The 24,782-nt window shown below is 47.7% G+C and overlaps 1 protein-coding gene across 1 annotated transcript in view; it reads right to left on the reverse strand.

Moving 5' to 3' along the window:
- LOC144598346 (dedicator of cytokinesis protein 2-like) overlaps positions 1-24,782 on the reverse strand; it is an 894,447-nt gene that overhangs the window by 833,203 nt on the left and 36,462 nt on the right. The window contains exon 2 of the mRNA XM_078408406.1: positions 1,176-1,259. Within this exon, the coding sequence (XP_078264532.1) occupies positions 1,176-1,259 (84 nt within the window). The remainder of the gene's footprint in view (positions 1-1,175; positions 1,260-24,782) is intronic.

The raw sequence follows: 24,782 nt of genomic DNA on the forward strand, positions 1-24,782 counted from the left end.
ATGGTTGGTATTGAGGGGATGGATCTGAGGGCCTGTTTCCGTGCTGGGTAACTCTATTGCAAGGACGTTCCTTCAGGAAGGAGATGAGGGGGGGATTTCTTTAGTCTGGTGGTGAATCTGTGGAATTCATTGCCACAGAACGCTATGGAGGACAAGTCAGTGGATATCTTTTTCATTTCATTTCATTTCATTTTATTTTATTTCGGACATGTTAAAAGACATCAATTAAAAAACAAAAGAAACAAAAATACAAGGAATTTCATCCATTACGTAACATGTGCGAAAAGGAGTAGGAAGAAGTGTGAATTTATTTAATCCTACCCCCCATTCCCTAATCAATATTTATCAAGTATCAGATATTAATACAAAAATACTCATACACCCTTATATGTTCATATAGATATACTTATTTAAATAATGATGTGTTATTATATGTAGACCCCTGGTGACTGTTAATCCCCCTCCTCACTGTACCTAGAAAAAATCATGTGTTTATATTTGTTTTTAAACTGGATGATGTTTGAACGTTGTTTTAATTCCGCATTCATTCTGTTCCATTCTTTACAGCAGTAATGGATAGATCCTTGATTAGTACGGATGTCAGAGGTGATGGGAGAAGGCAGGAGAATGGGGTTAGGCGGGAGAGATAGATCAGCCATGAGTGAATGGCGAAGTAGACTAAATGGGCCAAATGGCCTAATTCTGCTCCTAGAACTTATGAACTTATGAACAAACGGGCGACAACCATTAGTCTGGGACTCTATTCCTTGGAGCGGAAGGGAATGAGGGGTGATCATATGGAGGTGTACAAAATCATGAGAGGAATAGATGCACAGAGTCTCTTGCCCAGAGTAGGTGAATCGAGGACCAGAGGACATAGGATCAAGGAGAAGGGGAAAAGATTTAATAGGAATCTGAGGAGTAACTTTTTCACACAAAGGGTGGTGGGTGTATGGAACAAGCTGCCAGAGGAGGTGGTTGAGGCTGGGACTATCCCACCATTTTAAGGAGCAACTAGACAGGTACTTGGATAGGACAGGTTTGGAGGGATATGGGCCAACCACAGGCAGGTGGGATGGGACATTGTTGGCCGGTGTGGGCAAGTTGGGCCTGCTTCCACGCTGTATCACACTATGACTCTAACCTGCCTCAAACTTCAACGAGTGTGTACTCACCCTCGAACACTTGGAGGATATGGACCGTGTCTCCAATCTGCAGGGGAATGTGGCACTCTTGAGTTGGCTGGAAATTCCACACCGCTGAAAGGAAAAATAGGAGAATTTTACTTACCAAAAAAAAGCAAAATTGCAACCGAATTTCGTTGAGCACAGTTTAGTTTTTTGTCAGGTGCAGTGAAAATATTTTGCCGCGTGCTATCCGGTCAGCGGAAAGACAATCCATGATTACAATCGACCCATTTAGATACATTGATACGGGAATAACGTTTAGTGCAAGGTAAAGCCAGCAAAGTCCGATCAAGGATAGTCTGAGGGGTAAACAGTAGTTCAACACTGCACTCTGGTTGTGGTGGGATGATTCAGTTGCCTGATAACAGCTGGGAGAGACAGACCGATGGGAGAGGGCAGAGGGGAGAGGAGGGAGTGGCCAGGGTGCGACTCGTCCTTGATTATGCTGCTGGCCTTGCTGAGGTAGCGCTTGAGGTGTGAGGCATTGGGTGTGTGAAAATACAAAATACGGTCGGCACGGTGGCGCAGCGGTAGAGTTGCTGCCTTACAGCGAATGCAGCGCCGGAGACTCAGGTTCGATCCTGACTAGGGGCGCCGTCTGTACGGAGTTTGTACGTTCTCCCCGTGACCTGCGTGGGTTTTGTCCGAGATCTTCGGTTTCCTCCCACACTCCAAAGACGTACAGGTATGTAGGTTAATTGGCCGGGCAAATGTAAGAATTGTCCCTAATGGGTGTGGGATAGTGTTAGTGTGCGGGGATCGCTGGGCGGCGCGGACCCGGTGGGCTGAAGGGCCTGTTTCCGTGCTGCATCTCTCTAAATCTAAAAAATTACCAAAAACCTGTGCTTCAGAATGGCGAAAATAATACTGGAACTCCGTTTACATGCTTTAATCCCCTGTCTATATGTATTGCATTGTATTGCACTGCCTAATTGTATTGTACTGCATCGTATTGTACTGCACTGTTATCCCCTGCCTATATGTTTTGCACTATGGCCCCCGGAGACTCTGTTTCGTCCCATTCGTTGCCTGATCTGCAAGGAGTTGAATGACGAATAAGCTAAATACCACTAATACTAATACTACAAAGCCTTTTTCACCGAGACAGAGCTGAAATCAAGGGTTTACTTGTGAGTTGATGGATTAGATCGCTGTTCTCAAGAACGTCATTAATCTCAAATGAGAGAGGAGGAAGGAAAAGTAGAACTGATGTGTGGCAATGAATTAATGATGCATGCTTTTATACTCAGCATCTTATCGCATTGAACTGCTATCAAATGATGTGTGTGGTTTTCAGAGCTCTGAATGTTACCGAGCACAACGATGCAATATAGTTGCAGATAGACACAAAATTATTAAGCTCCTAAATATCCCAGTCCTGGAGTTTTTCCCGCAGAGAAGCCAAGAGTCTCCTTGCTCCAGAGATGCTGCCTGTCCCGCTGAGTTACTCCAGCATTTTGTGTCTCTCTTTTGTGAATTTAAAGCACTCGCATGGTGGCTTGGCACAGTTGGGAAGCACATTCTCTCTCTCTTCGGTCATAGGCTATTAGACATCTGTATCGCCACTTCACTTTATAATGTGTTGAACGAAGCATCACGTCAGTAGCTCGCTCTGAGATCAGCCGAACATTCGGCTCGCTTGAAGGTATGAAGGAACGTGGAGTTCTGTTGGCATCGTTATTAATGACCCCCACCCCGCAAACAAACACTCAAACGACTTTGTTTAGTTTAGTTTAGAGATACAGCGCGGAAACAGGCCCTTCTGCCCACCAAGTCCCTGCCGACCAGCGATCCCCGCACATTAACACATACATCATCTCAGGGACAATTTACAATTTCACCAGGCCAGTTCCCTTACTCTGGTTAAAGACTGTGCATTTGCCTTATCTATTCCTCTCTTGGTCTTATACAGGATTGAGCAGGATAGGATTTTATTCTTTGGAGCGCAGGAGGATGAGAGGTGTCCAAAATCAAGCAAGAAATAGATATGATAAATGCACAGTCTTTTACCCAGAGATGGGGAATCAAGAACCAGACAACATAGGCTTCAGGTGAGAAGGGAAAAATGTAATAGGTACCTGAGTGGTAACTTTTTTTACATTAAGGGTGGTAGGAAGATAGTACAAGCTGCCAGAGGAGGCAGTTGAGGCAGACAATAGACAATAGGTGTAGGACTGGGCCATTCGGCCCTTCGAGCCAGCACCACCATTCAAGAAGGGTCTCGACCAGAAACGTTTTGTGAATAAATACCTTCGATTTGTACCAGCATCTGCAGTTATTTTCTTATACCACCATTCAATGTGATCATGGCTGATCATTCTCAATCAGTACTCTGTTCCTGCCTTCTCCCCATACCCACTGACTCCGCTATCCTTAAGAACTCTATCTAGCTCTCTCTTGAATGCATTCAGAGAACTGGCCTCCACTGCCTTCTGAGGCAGAGAATTCCACAGATTTACAACTCTCTGACTGAAAAAGCAGGTACTATCACAACATACTATCACTCCAGACGTACAGGTTTGTAGGATAATTGGTTTGGTAAATGTAAACAATGTTCCTAGTGGGTGTAAGATAGTATTAATGTGCGGGGATCGCTGGTCGGACTCGGTGGGCCGAAGGGCCTGTTTCCACGCTGTATCTCTAAACTAAACTAAACATTTAAAAAATACTTGGACAGGTACATGGATAGGATAGATTGGGAGGGAAAGATAGATCAGCCATGATTGAATGACGGAGGAGACTTGATGGGCCGAATGGCCCAATTTTTCTCCTCTCACTGTGAGTTCCTATTGCTGAGTCTCTCCAGCACTTTGTGTTTGGGTCTTGTCTGGTTTGATTAATTCACCGCTCGCTCTTTAAAACAACTCAAATCAGCAATATCCTCTCCTTCCAGGTAGTTTAGTTTAAAGATACAGCATAGAAACAGGCCTTTCGGCCCACCGACTCCGTGCCGACCAGTGATCCCCACATGTGAGCTCTATGGAGTTTGTACGTTCTCCCCGTGACCTGCGTGGGTTTTCTCTGAGATCCACAGTTTCCTCCCACACTCCAAAGACGTACAGGTTTGTAAGTTAATTAGCTTGGTAAATGTAAAAAAATATTGTCCCCAGAGTGTTAATATGCGGGGATCGCTGGTCGGCGCGGACCCGGTGGGCCGAAGGGCCTGTTTCCGCGGTGTATCTCTAATCTAAAATAAATTAACACTATCCCACAATCAAGGGACAATTTCCACTTATACCAAGCCAATTAACCCACAAAAACATATAACATATAACATATAACAACTACAGCATGGAAACAGGCCTGTCCGGCCCTACCAGTCCACGCCGACTATTCTCCCTGACCTAGTCTCATCTACCTGCACTCAGACCATAACCCTCCAATCCCCTCCTATCCATATACCTATCCAATTTACTCTTAAATAATAAAATCGAGCCAGCCTCCACCACTTCCACCGGAAGCCCATTCCATACAGCCACAACCCTCTGAGTAAAGAAGTTCCCCCTCATGTTACCCCTAAACCTTTGTCCCTCAATTCTGAAGCTATGTCCCCTTGTTGGAATCTTCCCCACTCTCAAAGGGAAAAGCCTACCCACGTCAACTCTGTCCGTCCCTCTCAAAATTTTAAAAACCTCTATCAAGTCCTCCCTCAACCTTCTACGCTCCAAAGAATAAAGACCCAACCTGTTCAACCTCTCTCTGTAGCCTAAGTGCTGAAACCCAGGCAACATTCTAGTAAATCTCCTCTGTACCCTCTCCATTTTGTCGACATCCTTCCTATAACCTGTACGTCTTTGGAGTGTGGGAGGAAACTTATTAGGAACGCATTTGGGAAAGGGGAGGTGCAACGAGACCTGGGTGTGCTTGTACATCAGTCACTGAAAGTAAGCATGCAGGTACAGCAGGCAGTGAAGAAAGCTAATGGCATGTGGGCCTTGATTGCGACAGGAGGGGCAAGGAGGTCCTACTGCAGTTGTACAGGGCCCTGGTGAGATCGCACCTGGAGTACTGTGTGCAATTTTGGCTTCCAAATTTGAGGAAGGACATTATTGCTATTGAGGGAGTGCAGCGTAGGTTCACCAGGTTAATTCCCAGGATGGCGGGACTGTCATATGATGAAAGAATGGGTCGACTGGGCTTGTATTCACTGGAATTTAGAAGGATGAGAGGGGATCTTATAGAAACATATAAAATTCTTAAGGGATTGGACAGGCTGAAGATGCAGGAAAAATGTTCCCGACGTTGGGGGAGTCCAGAACCAGGGGTCACAGTTTAAGAATAAGGGGTAGGCCATTTAGGACTGAGATGAGGAGAAACTTTTTAACAGAGTTGTGAATCTGTAGAATTCTCTGCCACAGAAGGCAGTGGAGGCCAATTCATTGGATGTTTTCAAGAGAGAGTTAGATTTAGCTCTTAGGGCTAAAGGAATCAAGGGATATGGGGAAAAAGCAGGAACGGGGTACTGATTGCGGATGATCAGCCATGATCACGTTGAATGGCGGAGCTGGCTCGAAGGGCCGAATGGCCTCCTCCTGCACCTATTGTCTATTGTCTATTGTCTATTGACAGGCTGAAGATGCAGGAAAAATGTTCCCAACGTTGGGGGAGTCCAGAACTAGGGGTCACAGTTTAAGAATAAGGGGTAGGCCATTTAGGGCTGAGATGAGTCAGGTGGTCAGGATCGAGCCCAGGACTAAGGCAGCAAATCTACCGCTGCGCCACCGTGCCGCAGGTAACTCTTTAACAGTGTTAACAGGTTTTGTTTCCAAGTGCATTATCTCTGTATTAAGGCACGCGACTATCGAAGAGCGCGTTTGAGTACTGGGAAATCACAAGCGTTCATGGTGCACTCAGCCATGTCTTCATTGTGGGCTCCGTCAGGGATGTTTTACACAAGTTTAGTTTAGTTTAGTTTAGAGATAAAGCGCAGAAACAGGCCCTTCGACCCACCGAGTCCACACTGAGCAGCGATCCCCGCACACTAACACTATCCTACACACACTCGGAACAATTTTATATTTATACCAAGCCAATTAACCAGACAGAATTGTATGTCTTTGGGGTGTTGGAGGAAAACTAATATCTCAGAGAAAACCCACGCAGACAGCACCCGTAGTCGGGATGGAACCCGGGTCTCTGGCGCTGCAAGCGCTGTAAGGCAACAATGCTACCGCTGCGCCACCTAAACTCAAATCCTCAGAGTTGTGAATCTGTGGAATTCTCTGCCTCAGAAGGCAGTGGAGGCCAATTCTCTGAATGCATTCAAGAGAGAGCTAGATAGAGCTCTTAAGGACAGCGGAGTCAGGGGGTATGGGGAGAAGGCATGTATGGGGTACTGATTGAGAATGATCAGCCATGATCACATTAGACAATAGACAATAGACAATAGACAATAGGTGCAGGAGTAGGCCATTCGGCCCTTCGAGCCAGCACCGCCATTCAATGTGATCATGGCTGATCATTCTCAATCAGTACCCCGTTCCTGCTTTCTCCCCATAACCCCTGACTCCGCTATCCTTAAGAGCTCTATCTAGCTCTCTCTTGAATGTATTCAGAGAATTGGCCTCCACTGCCCTGTGAGGCAGAGAATTCCACAGATTCACAACTCTCTGACTAAAGAAGTTTTTCCTCATCTCTGTTCTAAATGGCCTACCCCTTATTCTTAAACTGTGGACCCTGGTTCTGGACTCCCCCAACATTGGGAACATGTTTCCTGCCTCTAACGTGTCCAACCCCTTAATAATCTTATACGTTTCGATAAGATCCCCTCTCATCCTTCTAAATTCCAGTGTATACAAGCCTAGTCGCTCCAGTCTTTCAACATGTGACAGTCCCACCATTCCGGGAATTAACCTAGTAAACCTACGCTGCACGCCCTCAATAGCGATTAGTATAAGAAAATAACTGCAGATGCTGGTACAAATCGAAGGTATTTATTCACAAAATGCTGGAGTAACTCAGCAGGTCAGGCAGCATCTCGGGAGAGAAGGAATGGGTGACGTTTCGGGTCGAGACCCTTCTTGAATGGTGGTGCTGGCTCGAAGGGCCGAATGGCATACTCCTGCGCCTATTGTCTATTGTCTATGATCCCATGTTATTCTAAGTGGGTTGAATGTGCACAAAATCCGTTCTGACGTGGAGCTAAATATACTCTTCTGTAGACCAGGATTGCACAATCCAGTCTGAATGGAGCCCAGCCAAAACATGAAACCAGACAGTACTCCACCTCCCCACTCCCCGCAGATAGAACAAAGTACTGAACTTCCTCGCTAGACGTTCAGAGGAGATGTGCAGGGTGTTGCCAGGACTCGAGAACATGCGCTATAGCGAGATGTTGGTCTGGCTAGGATTTTATTCCTTGGAGTGCAGGAATCTTGAGAATTGATCTGTGGAGTTGCACAGGGCCCTGGTGAGACCACATCTGGAGTATTGTGTGCAGTTTTGGTCTCCTAATTTGAGGAATATCCTTGCTATTGAGGCAGTGCAGCGTAGGTTCACGAGGTTAATCCCCGGGATGGAGGGACTGTCATATGAGGAAAGATTGGCAAGACTGGGCTTGTATTCACTGAAGTTTAGAAGGATGAGAGGGGATCTTATAGAGACGTATAAAATTATAAAAGGACTGGACAAGCTAGATGCAGGAAAAACGTTCCCAATATTTGGGGAGTCCAGAACCAGGGGCCACACAGTCTAAGAATAAAGGGGAGGCCATTTAAAACTGAGGTGAGAAGAAACTTTTTCACCCAGAGAGTTGTGAATTGGTGGAATTCTCTGCCACAAAGTTGCAGTGGAGGCCAATTCACTGGATGAATTTAAAATAGAGTTAGATAGAGCTCCAGGGGCTAGTGGAATCAAGGGATATGAGGAGAAGGCAGGCACGGGTTACTGATTATGGATGATCAGCCATGATCACATTGAATGGCGGTGCTGGCTCGAAGGCAGTATGTGTGCCCAACCATTCATTGTGATCATGGCTGATCGTCCACAATCAATAACCCGTGCCTGCCTTCTCCCCATATCCCTTGATTCCACTAGCCCCTAGAGCTCTATCTAACTCTCTCTTAAATCCATCCGGTGATTTGACCTCCACTGCCCTCTGTGGCAGAGAATTCCACAAATTCACAACTCTCTGGATGAAAAAGTTCCTTCTCACCTCAGTTTAAAATTTATTCTAGGACTGTGGCCCTCGGTTCTGGACTCGCCCAACATTGGGAATATTTTTCCTGCATCCAGTCCTTTTATAATTTTATATGACAATAGACGATAGGTGCAGGAGGAGGCCATTCGGCCCTCCGAGCCAGTACCGCCATTCAATGTGATCATGGCTGATCATTCTCAATCAGTACCCCGTTCCTGCCTTCTCCCCATACCCCCTGACTCCGCTATCCTTAAGAGCTCTATCTAGCTCTCTCTTGAATGCATTCAGGGAATTGGCCTCTACTGCCTTCTGAGGCAGAGAATTCCACAGATTCTCTTATATGTTTCTATAAGATCCCCTCTCATCCTTCTAAACTCCAGTGAATCGAAGCCTAGTCTTTTCAATCTTTCCTCATATGACAGTCCCGCCATCCCAGGGATCAATTCCATTGAGGAATTGAAAGGAACAGCCAATATATTTCTAATTCAAAGATAGACGCAAAATGCTGGGGTAACTGGCGGCACGGTAGCGCAGCGGTAGAGTTGCTGCTTTACAGCGAATGCAGCGCCGGAGACTCAGGTTCGATCCTGACTACGGGTGCTGCACTGTAAGGAGTTTGTACGTTCTCCCCGTGACCTGCGTGGGTTTTCTCCGAGATCTTCGGTTTCCTCCCACACTCCAAAGACGTACAGGTATGTAGGTTAATTGGCTGGGTAAATGTAAAAATTGTCCCTAGTGGGTGTAGGATAGTGTTAATGTTACGGGATCGCTGGGCGGCACGGACTTGGAGGGCCGAAAAGGCCTGTTTCCGGCTGTATATATATGATATGATGATATGATGAACTCAGCGGGCCAGGCAGCATCTCTGGAGAAAAGGAATAGGTGACGTTTTGGGTCGAGACCCTTCTTCACAGGGCATCAACGGTGTGTTTCTTTGATTACCGATTCTTTTTTTGCATTTGTTCCGCACCTCTCCATATCTCTATATCTCTGTGTTTCCCTTTCCCCTGACTCTCAGTCTGAAGAAGGGTCTCGACCCGAAATGTCACCCATTCAGGGTGGGTAATCAGAAGGGTAAAAGGGGGCAGGAGATAGCTCTGGCGGGTAGCGTTAAGGACAATCCCGAAAGATTTTATAAAATACATAAGGGGTGAAAAGGGTAACTTGAGAGAGAGAGAGAGAGAGAGAGAGCGGGACCTCTCAGGAATCAAAGCGGTCGCCTCTGTGTGGAGACACAGGAGACGGGCAAGGTCAATAGACAATAGACAATAGACAATAGACAATAGACAATAGACAATAGGTGCAGGAGTAGGCCATTCAGCCCTTCGAGCCAGCACCGCCATTCAATGCGATCATGGCTGATCACTCTCAATCAGTACCCCGTTCCTGCCTTCTCCCCATACCCCCTCACTGCGCTATCCTTAAGAGCTCTATCCAGCTCTCTCTTGAAAGCATCCAACGAACTGGCCTCCACTGCCTTCTGAGGCAGAGAATTCCACACCTTCACCACTCTCTGACTGAAAAAGTTCTTCCTCATCTCCGTTCTAAATGGCCTACCCCTTATTCTTAAACTGTGGCCCCTTGTTCTGGACTCCCCCAACATTGGGAACATGTTTCCTGCCTCTAATGTGTCCAATCCCCTAATTATCTTATATGTTTCAATAAGATCCCCCCTCATCCTTCTAAATTCCAGTGTATACAAGCCCAGTCGCTCCAGCCTTTACAACATACGACAGTCCCGCCATTCCGGGAATTAACCTAGTGAACCTACGCTGCACGCCCTCCATAGCAAGAATATCCTTCCTCAATGATTATTTCTCCTCTGTATTTACCGAGGAGAAAGACAGTAGGACGGAGGAGATTGGAGCAGTCACTGGAGGTGTCTTGAGAGCAGTCTGTGTTTCTCCAGCTTTTTGTGGCTCTCTTCAGTGTAAAGCTGCAGTTCCTCCCTACATACTTCTGATTCAACTGGCCAGCTTGGGCAGGCTGGAGAAGCCCATTGCTCTGTTGCACACAATGAACGCTGTGTCGGCACAAAGCCACTGTCTGCTGCTACATAACCACATTTCCTGCTGATGATATCATCACCGCTGAGTTAGGTCCCAAAATAAACACTTGCTCATTCCTGTACCCGAGAAACAGCTTGGTCCGGCAAGTGCAAATTGCTCTTTTCACTCATACTACAGGTATTATTCTTAGCTAGTCCGTGTCCAGCTTCGAACAGCCAAAGATTCAAATTGCCCGGTCACCAGCAGCAAACCAAAGGTATCACAAAATGCTGGAGTAACTCAGCGGGTCAGGCAGCATCTCGGGAGAGAAGGAATGGGTGATGTTTCTTTTGGAATCCCCTATGTAGCTTGTTGCTACCTTTAGCGATTCCACGCCCATTAGACGTAGGATCAGAGTTAGGCCATTCGGCCCATCGAGTCTACTCCGCCATTACCATCATGGTTGATCTACATTTTCCCCTCTCAACCTTGATTAGTACGCGTGTCAAGGGTTATGGGGAGAAGGCAGGAGAATGGGGTTGAGAGGGAAAGATAGATCAGCCATGATTGAATGGCAGAGTAGCCTCGATGGGCTGAATGGCCTAACTCTGTTGTTATGAAATGGGACTAGCTTAGGTGGAGCATCTTGGTTGGCATGGACAGGCTGGACTGAAGGGTCTGTTTCTGTGCTGTATGACCTCTATGTGATTAGTTTAATTTGGCATTATTTTCAGCACAGGCATTGTGGGCCGAAGGGCCTGTTCTTGTACTGTGCTGTTCTACGTTCTGTTATATAGCGTTCCCGAGCTTATTCCTCCAGGTTTAATAGTTCTGGTATTTGATTGCTAATCTAGTTATTGAAGCTATATAAGCCCTATACAAGGGTAGCAAGGTGGTGCAGCGGTAGAGATGCTGCCTTACAGCGCCAGAGACCCGGGTTTTGTTCCTGACGACAAGTGCTGTCTTTACGGAGTTTGTACGTTCTCCCCGTGACCTGTGTGGGTTTTCTCCGGGTGCTCCAATTTCCTCCCACACTCTGAAGACGTGCAGGTTTGTAGGCTAATTATTTAGTTTAGTTTACTTTAGTTTAGCTTAGAGATACAGCTCGGAAACAGGCCCTTTCGGCCCACCGGGTCCGCGCCGACCAGCGATCCCCGCACACTAACATTATCCTACACCCACTAGGGACAATTTTCACATTTACCAAGACAATTTACCTACGTTTACCTGCACGTCTTTGGAGTGTGGGAGGAAACCGAAGATCTCGGAGAAAACCCACGCAGGTCATGGGGAGAACGTAAAGATTGTAAATTCGGAAAAGATTGTAAATTGTCCCTCGTGTGTCTGGCAGTACTAGTGCACGGGGAGATCACTGGGTGGCGTGGACTCGGTGGGCTGAAGGACCTGTTTCTGTGCCGTATCTCTAAACTAAAGAGACAGTGTGGGCTGACGGAGCTGTTCTTGAGCTGTGCTGTTCTGTGTTCTGCAACATAATATTCCTAACATTATTTCTCTAGATTAACAGATTACTAATCTAGTTCTAGAGTCATAGAGTCACGCAAGCATGGAAACAGGTCCCTCGGCCCAACTTGCCCTCACTAACCAACAGCGACTAGAGGAGGTTGGTTTGTGTGACGGTCTGGGCTGCGTCCGCAATTCCCTACAGTTCTTCCCAGGGCAGCACCTTGGCAGTCTGAAGAAAGGTCCCGACCCAAAAGCGTCACCCACTCCTTCTCCCCAGACATGCTGCCTGACAGGTTGAGTTACGCCAGCACTCTGTGTCTATCTTCAGTATATACCAGCATCTGCAGTTCCTTTCTACACTGCATGTCGCCTACCTCTGCAACCCCTCGTTCAGCCATGTATATTTTAGCATCGTAATGAGTTTCTGAACAGTTTTGCTGATCAGAATCTACACGGTTGTGTTATTATTGCCCGCTATTTCCAATTTCTTGCTCAATTGCGTTGTCAATCATTTCTCCTCCTCCACAAGTAAGTTAAAGAGCTTCTGTGAGCATTTTCTATCTTCTGCAGTCATGACTGCTGGAATTGACTCCAATTCGAACTCAGAACTAGCTTCATGGAAGGTAGCTTCAGGTGGACCCAAATGCAGCACACGGAACCAAGGAAGTCGTTTTAGAAAGAGCTTTATTTCTACCTGCTCGTGGTCGGGGACGGAAGACGGAGGCGTTCACCAGGGCTACGACGAGGCATGAAGGTCGGGAGCAGGCAGGGTCGGCAACGGGAAATCAGTCCGAGAGAGAATGCTGGAGAGTCTTGCATGAGGGCTAAGAACAATCTGGCAAAGAGTGTGTGGGTGGGCAGGAAGGGTTTATATGCTGGCTTGATTGGTGATCTGGAGCAGGTGAGTGAACAGGTGAGGGGAGTTGGTTTAACGTGGTGGGCGTGGCTGGAAGGTGAGTGAACTGGACAGACTGTGACAGAAGCAGAGATTTAGACTTGAGAGAAGCAGCGCGGAAACGGGCTTTTTGGCGCACCGAGCCCGTGCCGACCAGCGATCTCCCCGTCCACTTGCACTGTCCTGCACATTGGGGACAGTTTACAATCTTACTGGAGCCAATTAGCCTACAGACCTGTCCGTCTTTGGAGTGTGGGAGAAAACCGGAGCACCCGGAGAAAACCCACGCAGGTCACAGGGAGAAGGTACAAGCTCTGTACAGACAGTACCCGCAGTAAGGATCGAACCCAGGTCTCTGGCGCTGTAAGGCAGCAACTCCACTGATGCGCCATTGTGCTGCCCCAGAGAGTGATGGTGGAAGGATGGTTTTTGGACTAGAGGCGCGTGACCAGTGGTGTGCCTCAGGGATCGATTGCTGGTTGTGGTTTAGATCGACGATTTGGATGAGAATGTACCTGGCACGTTCAGTAAGTTTGCAGATGACACTGGAGTTTAGAAGGATGAGAGGGGATCTTATAGAGACGTGTAAAATTATAAAAGGGCTGGACAAGCTAGATGCAGGAAAAATGTTCCCAATGTTGGGGGAGTCCAGAACCAGGGACCACAGTCTAAGAATAAAGGGGAGGCCATTTAAAAATGAGATGAGAAAAACCGTTTTCACCCGGAGAGTTGTGAATTTGTGGAATTCACTGCCACAGAAGGCAGTGGAGGCCAATTCACTGGATGAATTTAAAAGAGAGTTAGATAGAGGTCCAGGGGCTAGCGGAATCAAGGGATATGGGGAGAAGGCAGGCACGGGTTACTGATTGTGGATGATCAGCCATGATCACAATGAATGGCGGTGCTGGCTCGAAGGGCCAAATGGCCTCCTCCTGCACCTATTTTCTATGTTCCCATGTTTCTATGTTTCTTCTCCCCATAGAAACATAGAAACATGGAAAATAGGTGTAGGATAGACAATAGACAATAGACAATAGACAATAGGTGCAGGAGTAGGCCATTCGTCCCTTCGAGTCAGCACCACCATTCAATGTGATAATGGCTGATCCGTGCCTGCCTTCTCCCTATATCCCTTGATTCCACTAGCCCCAAGAGCTCTATCTAACTCTCTCTTAAATCCATCCAGTGATTTGGCCTCCACTGCTCTCTGCGGCAGAGAATTCCACAGATTCACAACTCTCTGGGTGAAAAAGTTCCTTCTCACTTCAGTTTTAAATGGCCTCCCCTTTATTCTAAGGCTGTGGCCCCTGGTTCTGGACTCGCCTGACATGACCCGCGTGGGTTTTCTCTGGGTACAATGGTTTCCTCCGACACTCCAAAGACGTACAGGTTTTTAGATGAATTGGCTTCGGCAAATTGTAAAATTGTCCCTCGTGTGCGTAGGTCAGTGAAAGGGGTGATCGCTGGTCGGCACGGAGTTGGTGGGCCGAAGGGCCTGATTCCATGCTGTGTCTCTAAAGTCTAAAGTGCACATTTAGAAGGACTGTAACAGCATTTAAAAGACATTTGGACGGGTATATGCATTAGAAATGTTAGGAGGGATATGAACCAAAGTGGGACTAGTTGAGATGGGGCATTTTGGTTGGCATGGGCAAGTTGGGCCGAAGGGCCTGTTTCTACACTGTATCACTCTATGACTCTGTGGTTGGGATATGGGAGGAAACAGAAACAGTACCACATTGCTGCTGAGGGAAGTTTGAAGTGCATGAATTGGCATTTTAATTCCATTTCCTACATTACGACATTATCTGTAGACATTCTTCATTGAGTGTAAAGCATTTTGGAATCTGGTGAAAAGCAGTGTGGAAACCACCGGCCTTTCCTAAAACCGTCATTGTTGTTAAGCAGTCTAATCTTCTCAAAGACCTTCCGCAGAGAGAATAGTCGAGATGTACATTAGATTGTGTCAGAAGGAACTGCAGATGCTGGTTTACGTAGAAACATAGAAACATAGAAAATAGGTGCAGGAGTAGGCCATTCGGCCCTTCGAGCCTGCACCGCCATTCAATATGATCATGGCTGATCATCCAACTCAGTATCCTGTACCTGCCTTCTCTCCATACCCCCTGATCCCTTTAGCCACAAGGGCCACATCTAACTCCCTCTTAAATATAGCCAATGAACTGGTCTCAACTACCTTCTGTGGCAGAGAATTCCACAGATTCACCACTCTCTGTGTGAAAAAATAACTTTCTCATCTCGGTCCTAAAAGACTTCCCCCTTATCCTTAAACTGTGACCCTTGTTCTGGACTTCCCCAACATCGGGAACAATCTTCCTGCATCTAGCCTGTCCAACCCCTTAAGAATTTTGTAAGTTTCTATAAGATCCCCCCTCAATCTTCTAAATTCCAGCGAGTACAAGCCGAGTCTACACCGGAGATGGACACAAAATGCTCGGGTAACTCAGTGGGACAGGCGATATCTTACCATCCAGAGATGCTGCCTGTCCCGCTGAGTTACTCCAGCATTTTGTGTCTTTACCCTGCCTGCAGTTTGACTCACTCTATGACATATAGTGCCACAGGCAATGATGGTCCAGTTTTATACTGCCATCGTAGAGTCCGTCCTCACCTTCTCCATCATGGTCTGGTTTGGCTCAGCCACCAAGCACGACATCCGGAGGCTGCAACGGATCGTTCGATCAGCTGAGAAGGTTGTTGGCTGCAACCTTCCCCCCCATTGACGAACTGTACACTGCAAGGGCCAGGAAGTGGCCAAAGCAGCCACAGCCAGACATAAAAAACAGCTTTTTTCCACGAGCAGTAGCTCTACTCAACAACCAAAAGTCTGTAGCCTCCTTTTGCTCTGGTATTTTATTTCATTCTTCACATGTTTAAATTATGTTTTATTTTTAATTGTTTACTGTATGTTGTGTTGTTACTTGCGAGCAAAGCACCAAGGCAAATTCCTTGTATGTGTACATACTTGGCCAATAAAATTTATTCAATTCAATTCAATTCATGTGTACCGAGGAGCAGTGAAGAGCTTTTATTGCGTGCAAACCAGCCAGCGGAAAGACAATACAGCAAATGTTGCTGTCGGAGTAGAGAGGCGGCATGGTGGCGAAGCGGTAGAGTTGCTGCCTTACAGCGAATGCAGCGCCGGAGACTCAGGTTCGATCCCGACTACGGGCGCCGTCTGTACGGAGTTTGTACGTTCTCCCCGTGACCTGCGTGGGTTTTCTCCGAGATCTTCGGTTTCCTCCCACACTCCAAAGACATGCAGGTATGTAGGTTAATTGACTGGGTAAAATGTAAAAATTGTCCCTAGTGTGTGTAGGATAGTGTTAATGTGCGGGGATCGCTGGGCGGCGCAGACTCGGTGGGCCGAAGGGCCTGTTTCCGCGCTGTATCTCTAAATCTAAATCTAAAAAGCGTAGAGTGATTGTAATGCGAGATTGCAGATACAGCACGGAAACAGGCCATTCGGCCCACCAAGTCCGCGCCGACCAACGATCCCCGCACACTAACTATCCCACATCCGGGACAATTTTTACCTTTACATCAAGCCGATTAACCTGTACGTCTTTGGAGTATGGAAGGAAACAGATCTCGGAGAAAACCCACGCAGGTCACGGGGAGAACGTACAAACTCCGTGCAGACAAGCACCCGTTGCCGGGATCGAACCCGGGTCTCCGGCGCTCTGAGGCAGCAAGTCTACCGCTGCGCCACCGTGCCGCCCAGATGTGACTAGCACTCAAAGAGTGGCTTGGGGTTGGCGCCATCTTGAATCAAGAGCGGCAGCGAAATGATCGTGTCCAGAGACACCAATGAAAACTCGCGTGCTTTTCTGAACAATAAATGTACTTAGAGTCATAGTCATAGACGTGGAAACAGGCCCTTCGGCCCAACTTACCCTCACCAGCCAACATGTCCCAGCTACACTAGTCCCACCTGCCTGCGTTTGGTCCATATCCCTCCAAACTTGTCCTATCCATGTACCTGTCTAACTGTTTCTTAAATGTTGGGATTGTCCCTGCCTCAACTACCTCCTCTGGCAGCTTGTTCAATACACCCACCACCCTTTGTGTGAAAAAGGGGGGGGGGGGAGGGGTTGGGGGAAATGTTTTCTAATCTCTTACCTCGACGGAGATGCGATTCTTTTCCGTATTCTATCTGCACTGCGGCCTAACAATAGACAATAGACAATAGATAATAGATGCAGGAGGAGGCCATTCGGCCCTTCGATCCAGCACCGCCATTCAATGTGATCATGGCTGATCATTCTCAATCAGTACCCCGTTCCTGCCTTCTCACCATACCCCCTGACTCCGCTATCCTTAAGAGCTCTATCTAACTCTCTCTTGAATGCATTCAGAGAATTGGCCTCCACTGCCTTCTGAGGCAGTGAATTCCACAGATTCACAACTCTCTGACTGAAATTGTTTTTCCTCGTCTCCATTCTAAATGGCCTACCCCTAATTCTTAAACTGTGGCCCCTTGTTCTGGACTCTCCCAACATTGGGAACATGTTTCCTGCCTCTAACGTGTCCAACCCCTTAATAATCTTATATGTTTCGATAAGATCACCCCTCATCCTCCTGCGCTCCAAGGAATAGAGTCCCTGCCTGCTCAACCTCTCCCTATAGCTCAGTCCCTCTGGTCCTGGCAACATCCTCATAAATCTTCCCCGCACCCTTTCCAGCTTGACAACATCCTTCCCATTAATGCCGAGACACAGCTCTGTTAAGTTTAATGCTCCCCATTCAAGCTTACGACTGTGCACGTTACCTGCACAAGTGAACATGGCCTTTTCTATTTCTCCAGAGGTACTTGGCATTCTGTGAAATTCCTCCCATAAATTCACCGCTAATTGGCTTCTTCAAATAGTAACAGGTAACCCGGGAACTTTAATTGGTGAATTAATTAATGTTTGTTCCAGTTGTTGATGTAGATTTTCGCATTTAAGACTTGCATGATTAGACCGTCATCTATTCCACCAGAATGAATACAGTAAATTATCTCAAAGTGCCTCACGGAAGTACTAACAAAGAAATAGACACAGGAAACTGCAGATGCTGGAATCAATAGACAACAGACAACAGGTGCAGGGGTAGGCCATTCGGCCCTTCGAGCCAACACCGCCATTCACCCTGTTCATCCACAATCAGTACCCCGTTCCTGCCTTCTCCCCATATCCCTTGACTCCGCTATCATTAGAAGCTCTATCCAACTCTCTCTTGAAAGCATCCAGGGAATTGGCCTCCACTGCCTTCTGAGGCAGAGAGTTCCACTGCTTCACAACTTTCTGACTGAAAAAGTTTTTCCCCATCTCCGTTCTAAATGGCCTACCCCTTATTCTTAGACTGTGGCCCCTTGAGCAAAACCCAAAGGGCTGGAGACTGGTGGTGGTTATAGAGTCATACAGCGTGGAAACAGGCCCTTCGGCCCAACTTGCCCAGGCCAACCTGCATATCCCATCTACACTAATCCCAATTCCCAGCTTTTGGCCCATAACCTGCTAAAGCTTTCCTGTCCATGTACCTGTCTAGATCAGTCTGAAGAAGGATCTTGACCCGAAACGTCACCCATACCTTCTCTCCAGAAACGCTGCCTGTCCCGCTGTGTTACTCCAGCTTTTTGTGTCTATCTTCGGTTTAAACCAGCACCTGCAGTTCCTTTCTACACACTACCTGTCTAGTTTAGTTTATTGTCAGGTGCACCGAGGTACAGTGAACAGCTTTTGTCCCTGTCCCAGCCTGCCCAACCTCTCCCTGTAGCTCAGACCCTCGAGTCCTGGCAACATCCTGATGAATCTTCTCTGCACCCTCTCCAGCTTGACAACATCTTTCCTATAAAATGGCGCCCAAAAGTGAAAATACTCTAAGTGTGGCCTCACTAATGTCTTGTATAACTGCAACATGACCTCCCAACTACTACACTCAATACTCTGACTGATGAAGGCCAATGTGCCAAAATTGGTGTTAAATTACAGTGAGGATAAGAACCGACATCATTTCCTCCTCCTCCTCTTGCACTAATTCTTGATTAGTAAGGGCGCTTCATAAGTTTCATAAGTGATCGGTGCAGAATTAGGCCATTCGACTCATCAAGTCTACGCCGCCATTTAATCATGGCGGATCTAAATGAGCCAAAACATTATGATCACTGACAGGCGAAGTGAACAACATTGATTATCTTGTTACAATGGCACCTGTCAAGGGGTGGGATATATTAGGCAGCAAGTGAACAGTCAGTTCTTGAAGTTGATGTGTTGGATGCAGGAGAAATGGGCAGGAGTAAAGACCTGAGCGACTTTGACAAGGGCCAAATTGTTATGGCCAGATGACTGGGTCAGAGCATCTCTGAAACGCCAAGGCTTGTGGGGTGCTCCCGGTCAGCAGTGGTGAGTACCTACCGACAGCGGTCCGAGGAGGGACAAACCACAAACCGGCGACAGACAGGGTGTTGGGCGCCCAAGGCTCATCGATGCGCGAGGGCAACGAAGGCTATCCCGTCTGGTCCGAACCGACAAAAGGTCGACTGTGGCACAAGTCACAGAAAATGTTAATGGTGGTCACGGGAGGAATGTGTCACAATACACAGTGCATCGCACCCTGCTGCGTATGGGGCTGCACACGGAGGACCAACAGCACATTGGGCAGGTGGTCATAATGTTTTGGCTCAGTGGTGTATCTCTCCCTCGTAATTCCTGAAGGATATTGTTAGTGTGCGGGGATCGCTGGTCGGCGCGGACTCGGCGGTCTGTTTCTGTGCTGTATCCCTGGACTAAAGTGTGCTTCACTCGGGACAGGCTGCAACGGTGTGCAGTGAAACGCATTCAAAGAGAAAAACATAGAAACATAGAAACATAGAAAATAGGTGCAGGAGTAGGCCATTCGGCCCTTCGAGCCTGCACCGCCATTCAATATGATCATGGCTGATCATCCAGCTCAGTAACCTGTACCTGCCTTCTCTCCATACCCCCTGATCCCTTTGGCCACAAGGGCCACATCTAACTCCCTCTTAAATATAGCCAATGAACTGGCCTCAACTACCTTCTGCGGCAGAGAATTCCACAGACTCACCACTCTCTGTGTGAAGAAATGTTTTCTCACCTCGGTCCTAAAAGACTTCCCCCTTATCCTTAAGCTGTGACCCCTGGTTCTGGACTTCCCCCAACATCGGGAACAATCTTCCCGCATCTAGCCTCTCCAACCCCTTAAGAATTTTATATGTAAAACAGATTCATGCTGGCCGGATGTTGTCAGAGTGAATCTGAAACCGGCAAGCCAGTGCGAGTCATTATTGTCTTCCTGATGATTCTCACACCTCGGGGTGAAAGAGATAAGAGTTCAGCTCCCTAGTACACAATCAGAAGATCATAAGCGATAGGAGTAGAATTAGGCCACCATGTCTACTCCGCCATTCAATCATGTCTGATCTATCTCTCCCTCCTAACCCCATTCTCCTGCCTTCTCCCCATAACCCCTGACACCCGTACTAATCAAGAATGTAGATCACAATGTCGTGAGGATAGGAGTAGAATTCGGCCATTTGGCCCATCAAGTCTACACCATTCAATCATTGGCTGACCTACCTTCCCCTCCTAACCCCAATCTCCTGCCTTCTCCCCATAACCCCTGACACCCGTACTAATCAAGAATGTAGATCACAATGTCGTGAGGATAGGAGTGGAATTAGGCCATTTGGCCCATCAAGTCTACACCATTCAATCATTGGCTGACCTAACTCCCCCTCCTAACCCCAATCTCCTGCCTTTCCCTCTGACACCTGTACTAATCAGGAATCTATCTATCTTTGCCTTAAAAATATCCACTGACTTGGCCTCCACAGCCCTCTGTGACAAATAATTCCACAGATTTAACACCCATTGACTAAAGAAATTCCTCCTCATCTCCTGCCAAAAAGAAAGTCCTTTAATTCTGAGGCTATGACCTCTACTCCTAGACTCTCCCACTAGTGGAAACATCCTCTCCACATCCACTCTATCTAAGCCTTTCACTATTCTCTATGTTTCAATGAGGTCCCCCCCTCAGAATGTCGGGTTGTACCCCCAGTGAGGATGTTGCCAGTGGTAGAGGATGCAATTTCTGGCGATTCTGGGCAGAGATCGTCATGACCATGTAATAGGAGCAGAATTAGGCCATTCGGCCCATCCAGTCTACTCCGCCATTCAATCAGGGCCGATCTAGTTTAGTTTAGAGATACAGCGTGGAAACAGGCCCTTCGGCCCACCGAGTCCGTGCCAGCCAGCGATCCCCGCACCTACCCTATCCGACACACATTAGGGACAATTTACAATTAATACCAAGCCGAATCAGCCTACAAACCTGCACGTCTTTGGAGCGTTGGAGGAAACCAACAAAAACCCACGGAGTCAAGGGGAGAACGCACAAACTGCAAACAGCACCCGTAGTCAGGATTGAACCTGGGTTGCTGGCGCTGTGAGGCAGCAACTCTACCACTATGCCACCGTGCAGCACACTAACAGGCCCTTTGGCCCAACAACGACTGTGCCAAACATGATGTCAAGACCAACTCTTATTTGCCTGCACATAATCCATGGCCCATATCCCTCCATTCCGTGCATATTTACGTGTCCATCTCAGCGGCTCTATCTAAATGCCACTATTATATCGGCTTCCAACACCATCCCCAGCACCAAGTTCCAGGCACTCACCACCCTCTGTGTAAAGTAACCGCCCCGCGCTTCTCCTTTAAACGCTCTCCTCTGACTTTAAAGCTGTCTTTAAAGGGTCGGCAAGGTGGCGCCTTACAGCGAATGCAGCGCCGGAGACTACGGGCGCCATCTGTACGGAGTTTGTACGTTCTACCCGGGACCTGCGTGGGTTTTCTCCGAGATCTTCGGTTTCCTCCCACACTCCAAAGATGTAATTGGCTTGGTAAATGTAAAAATTGTCCCTAGTGTGTGTAGGATAGTGTGTTGATGTGCGGGGATCGCTGGTCGGCGCGGACCCGGTGGGCCGAAAGGGCCTGTTTCCATGATATATCTCTAAACTAAACTAAACTAAACCATGCTCTCAAGTTCTTGACATTTCCACTCTGGGGAGGAAGATCTGACTCAACCCTGTCTGTGACTCTCAATGTTATAATCATCCATCACTTCTCACTTTACATCTTTACATCGGCGAAACCAAACGCAGGCTCGGCGATCGTTTCGCTCAACACCTTCGCTCAGTCCGCCTTAACCAACCTGATCTCCCGGTGGCTGAGCACTTCAACTCACCCTCCCACTCCCAGTCTGACCTTTCTGTCATGGGACTCCTCCAGTGCCATAGTGAGGCCCACCGCAAATTGGAGGAATAGCACCTCATATTTCGCTTGGGCAGCTTGCAGCCCAGTGGTATGAACATCGACTTCTCCAACTTTAGATAGTTCCTCTGTCCCTCTCTTCCCCTCCCCCTTCCCAGTTCTCCCTCTATCTTCCTGTCTCCACCTATATCCTTCCTTTGTCCCGCCCCCTCCCCTGACATCAGTCTGAAGAAGGGTCTCGACCCGAAACGTCACTCATTCCTTCTCTCCTGAGATGCTGCCTGACCTGCATTTTGTGAAATAAATACCTTCGATTTGTACCAGCATCTGCAATTATTTTCTTACATCACTTCTCACTGATAAGCCATCTTGGAGTTGAAAAAAATAGGTGGACTCTTGCATTTATCTAGCACCTTTCACACTTACAGGCTGTGCAGTGTTCAGTCTTTGGAGTGTGGGAGGAAGCCGAAGATCTGGGAGAAAACCCATGCAGGTCACGGGGAGAACGTACAAACTCCGTACAGACAGCGCCCGTAGTCAGGATCGAACCTGAGTCTCCAGCGCTGCATTCGCTGTAAGGCAGCAACTCTACCGCTGTGCCACTGTGCCGCTCACCAGCACGCGCTAAACACTGGGGACGATTTGTAATTTTTACCGAAGCCAATTAACGTAAAAAACCCGCACGTCTTTGGAGCATGGGAGGAAACCAGAGCATCCGGAGAAAACCCACACAGGTCACGGGGAGAACATACAAACTCCGTACGCAGACAGCACCCGTGGTCAAGATCGAGCCCGGGTCTCCGGCGCTGTGAGGCCGCAACTTGACCGCTGCGCCACCATGCTGCCTTAAGGAGCCTTCTCTCCTAAAAATAATGCCTTTGTCTATCTAAGGCATCCTTGTAATTTGAGTCACTCAACCCCGTGTCTGCTGCTGCCACTTCATTGATATGGATCTGGGTACAATCATAGAAACATAGAAATATAGAAAATAGGTGCAGGAGGAGGCCATTTGGCCCTTCGAGCCAGCACCGCCACTCATTGTGATCATGGCTGATCATCCACAATCGGTAACCCTTGCCTGCCTTCTCCCCATATCCCTTGATTCCACTAGCCCCTAGAGCTCTATCTAACTCTCTTTTAAATCCATCCAGTGAATCAGCCTCCGCTGCCCTCTGTGGCAGAGAATTCCACAAATTCACAACTCTCTGGGTGGAAAAGCTTCTTCTCACCTCAGTTTCATCCTGACCCAGTAACGGCACCCACTTGGGTGGAGTTTACACGTGTTCTCACTACAGTTGGTGGTCCCATTTACTCCCACTGCACACAACACAATGCCGGCTCGAGCAATAGAGCATGGAAACGGGTCCTTCGGCCCAACTCACCCTTGCTGCCCCATCTCAGCTAGTGCCATCTACACTTTAGACATCAGAGATACAGCCCTTTGGCCCAACATGTCCCAGCTACACTAACCCCAGCTGCCTGCCTTTGACACATATAAGATTATTAAGGGGTTGGACACGTTAGAGGCAGGAAACATGTTCCCAATGTTGGGGGAGTCCAGAACCAGGCGCCACAGTTTAACAATAAGGGGTAGGCCATTTAGAACGGAGATGAGGAAAAACCTTTTCAGTCAGAGAATGGCCTACTCCTGCACCTATTGTCTATTGTCTATTGGTCCATAACCCTCCAAACCTGTCCTATCCATCTACCCGTCTAACTTCTAAGGCAGAGAATTCCACAGATTCACAACTCTCTGACTGAAAAGGTTTTTCCTCATCTCAGTTCTAAATGGCCTACCCCTTATTCTTAAACTGTGGCCCCTGGTTCTGGACTCCCCCAACATTGGGGACGTGTTTCCTGCCTCTAACTTGTCCAACCCCTTAATAATCTTATACATTTCGATAAGATCCCCTCTCATCCTTCTAAATTCCAGTGTATACAACCGTAGTCGCTCCAGTCTTTCAACATACGACAGTCCCGCCATTCCGGGAATTAACCTAGTAAACCTATGCTGCACGCCCTCAATAGCAAGAATATCCTTCCTCAAATTTGGAGACCAAAACTGCACACAGTACTCCAGGTGCGGTCTCACTAGGGCCCTGTACAACTGCAGAAGGACCTCTTTGCTCCTATACTCAACTCCTCTTGTTATGAAGGCCAACATTTCATTGGCTTTCTTCACTCGCTGCTGTACCTGCAAGCTTCCTTTCAGTGACTGATGCACTAGGACACCCAGATCTCGTTGTACGTCCCCTTTTCCTAACTTGACACCATTCAGATAATACTCTGCCTTCCTTTTCCTACAAACAAAGTGGATAACCTCACACTTATCCACATTAAACGGCAAATGCCATGCATCCGCTCACTCACACAACCTGTCCAAGTCACCCTGCAACCTCATAGCATCTTCCTCACAGTTCACACTGCCGCCCAGCTTTGTATCATCTGCAAATCTGCTATGTGGCACCTTTATCAAGTGTCTTTTGGAAACCCAGAAATACCACATCAACCACATTTCCCTCATTTACTCTTTCAATGGCGGTAGAGTTGCTGCCTTACAGCGCTTGCAGTGCCAGAGACCCGAGTTCCATCCCGACTACGGGCGCTGTCTGTGCGGAGTTTGTACGTTCTCCCCGTGACCTGCGTGGGTTTTCTCCGGGTGCTCCGGTATCACTCCCACACTCCAAAGACGTCCAGGTTTGTAGGTCAATTGTCTTTTGTAAAATTGTAAATTGTCCCAAGTGCGCGTACGGTAGGTAGTGTTGTAGTGTGCGGGGATCGCTGGTTGGAACAGACTCAGTGGGTCGAAGGG

Source organism: Rhinoraja longicauda, chromosome 1 (assembly GCF_053455715.1).
Source record: "Rhinoraja longicauda isolate Sanriku21f chromosome 1, sRhiLon1.1, whole genome shotgun sequence".
Classification (NCBI taxonomy): Eukaryota; Metazoa; Chordata; class Chondrichthyes; order Rajiformes; family Arhynchobatidae; genus Rhinoraja; species Rhinoraja longicauda.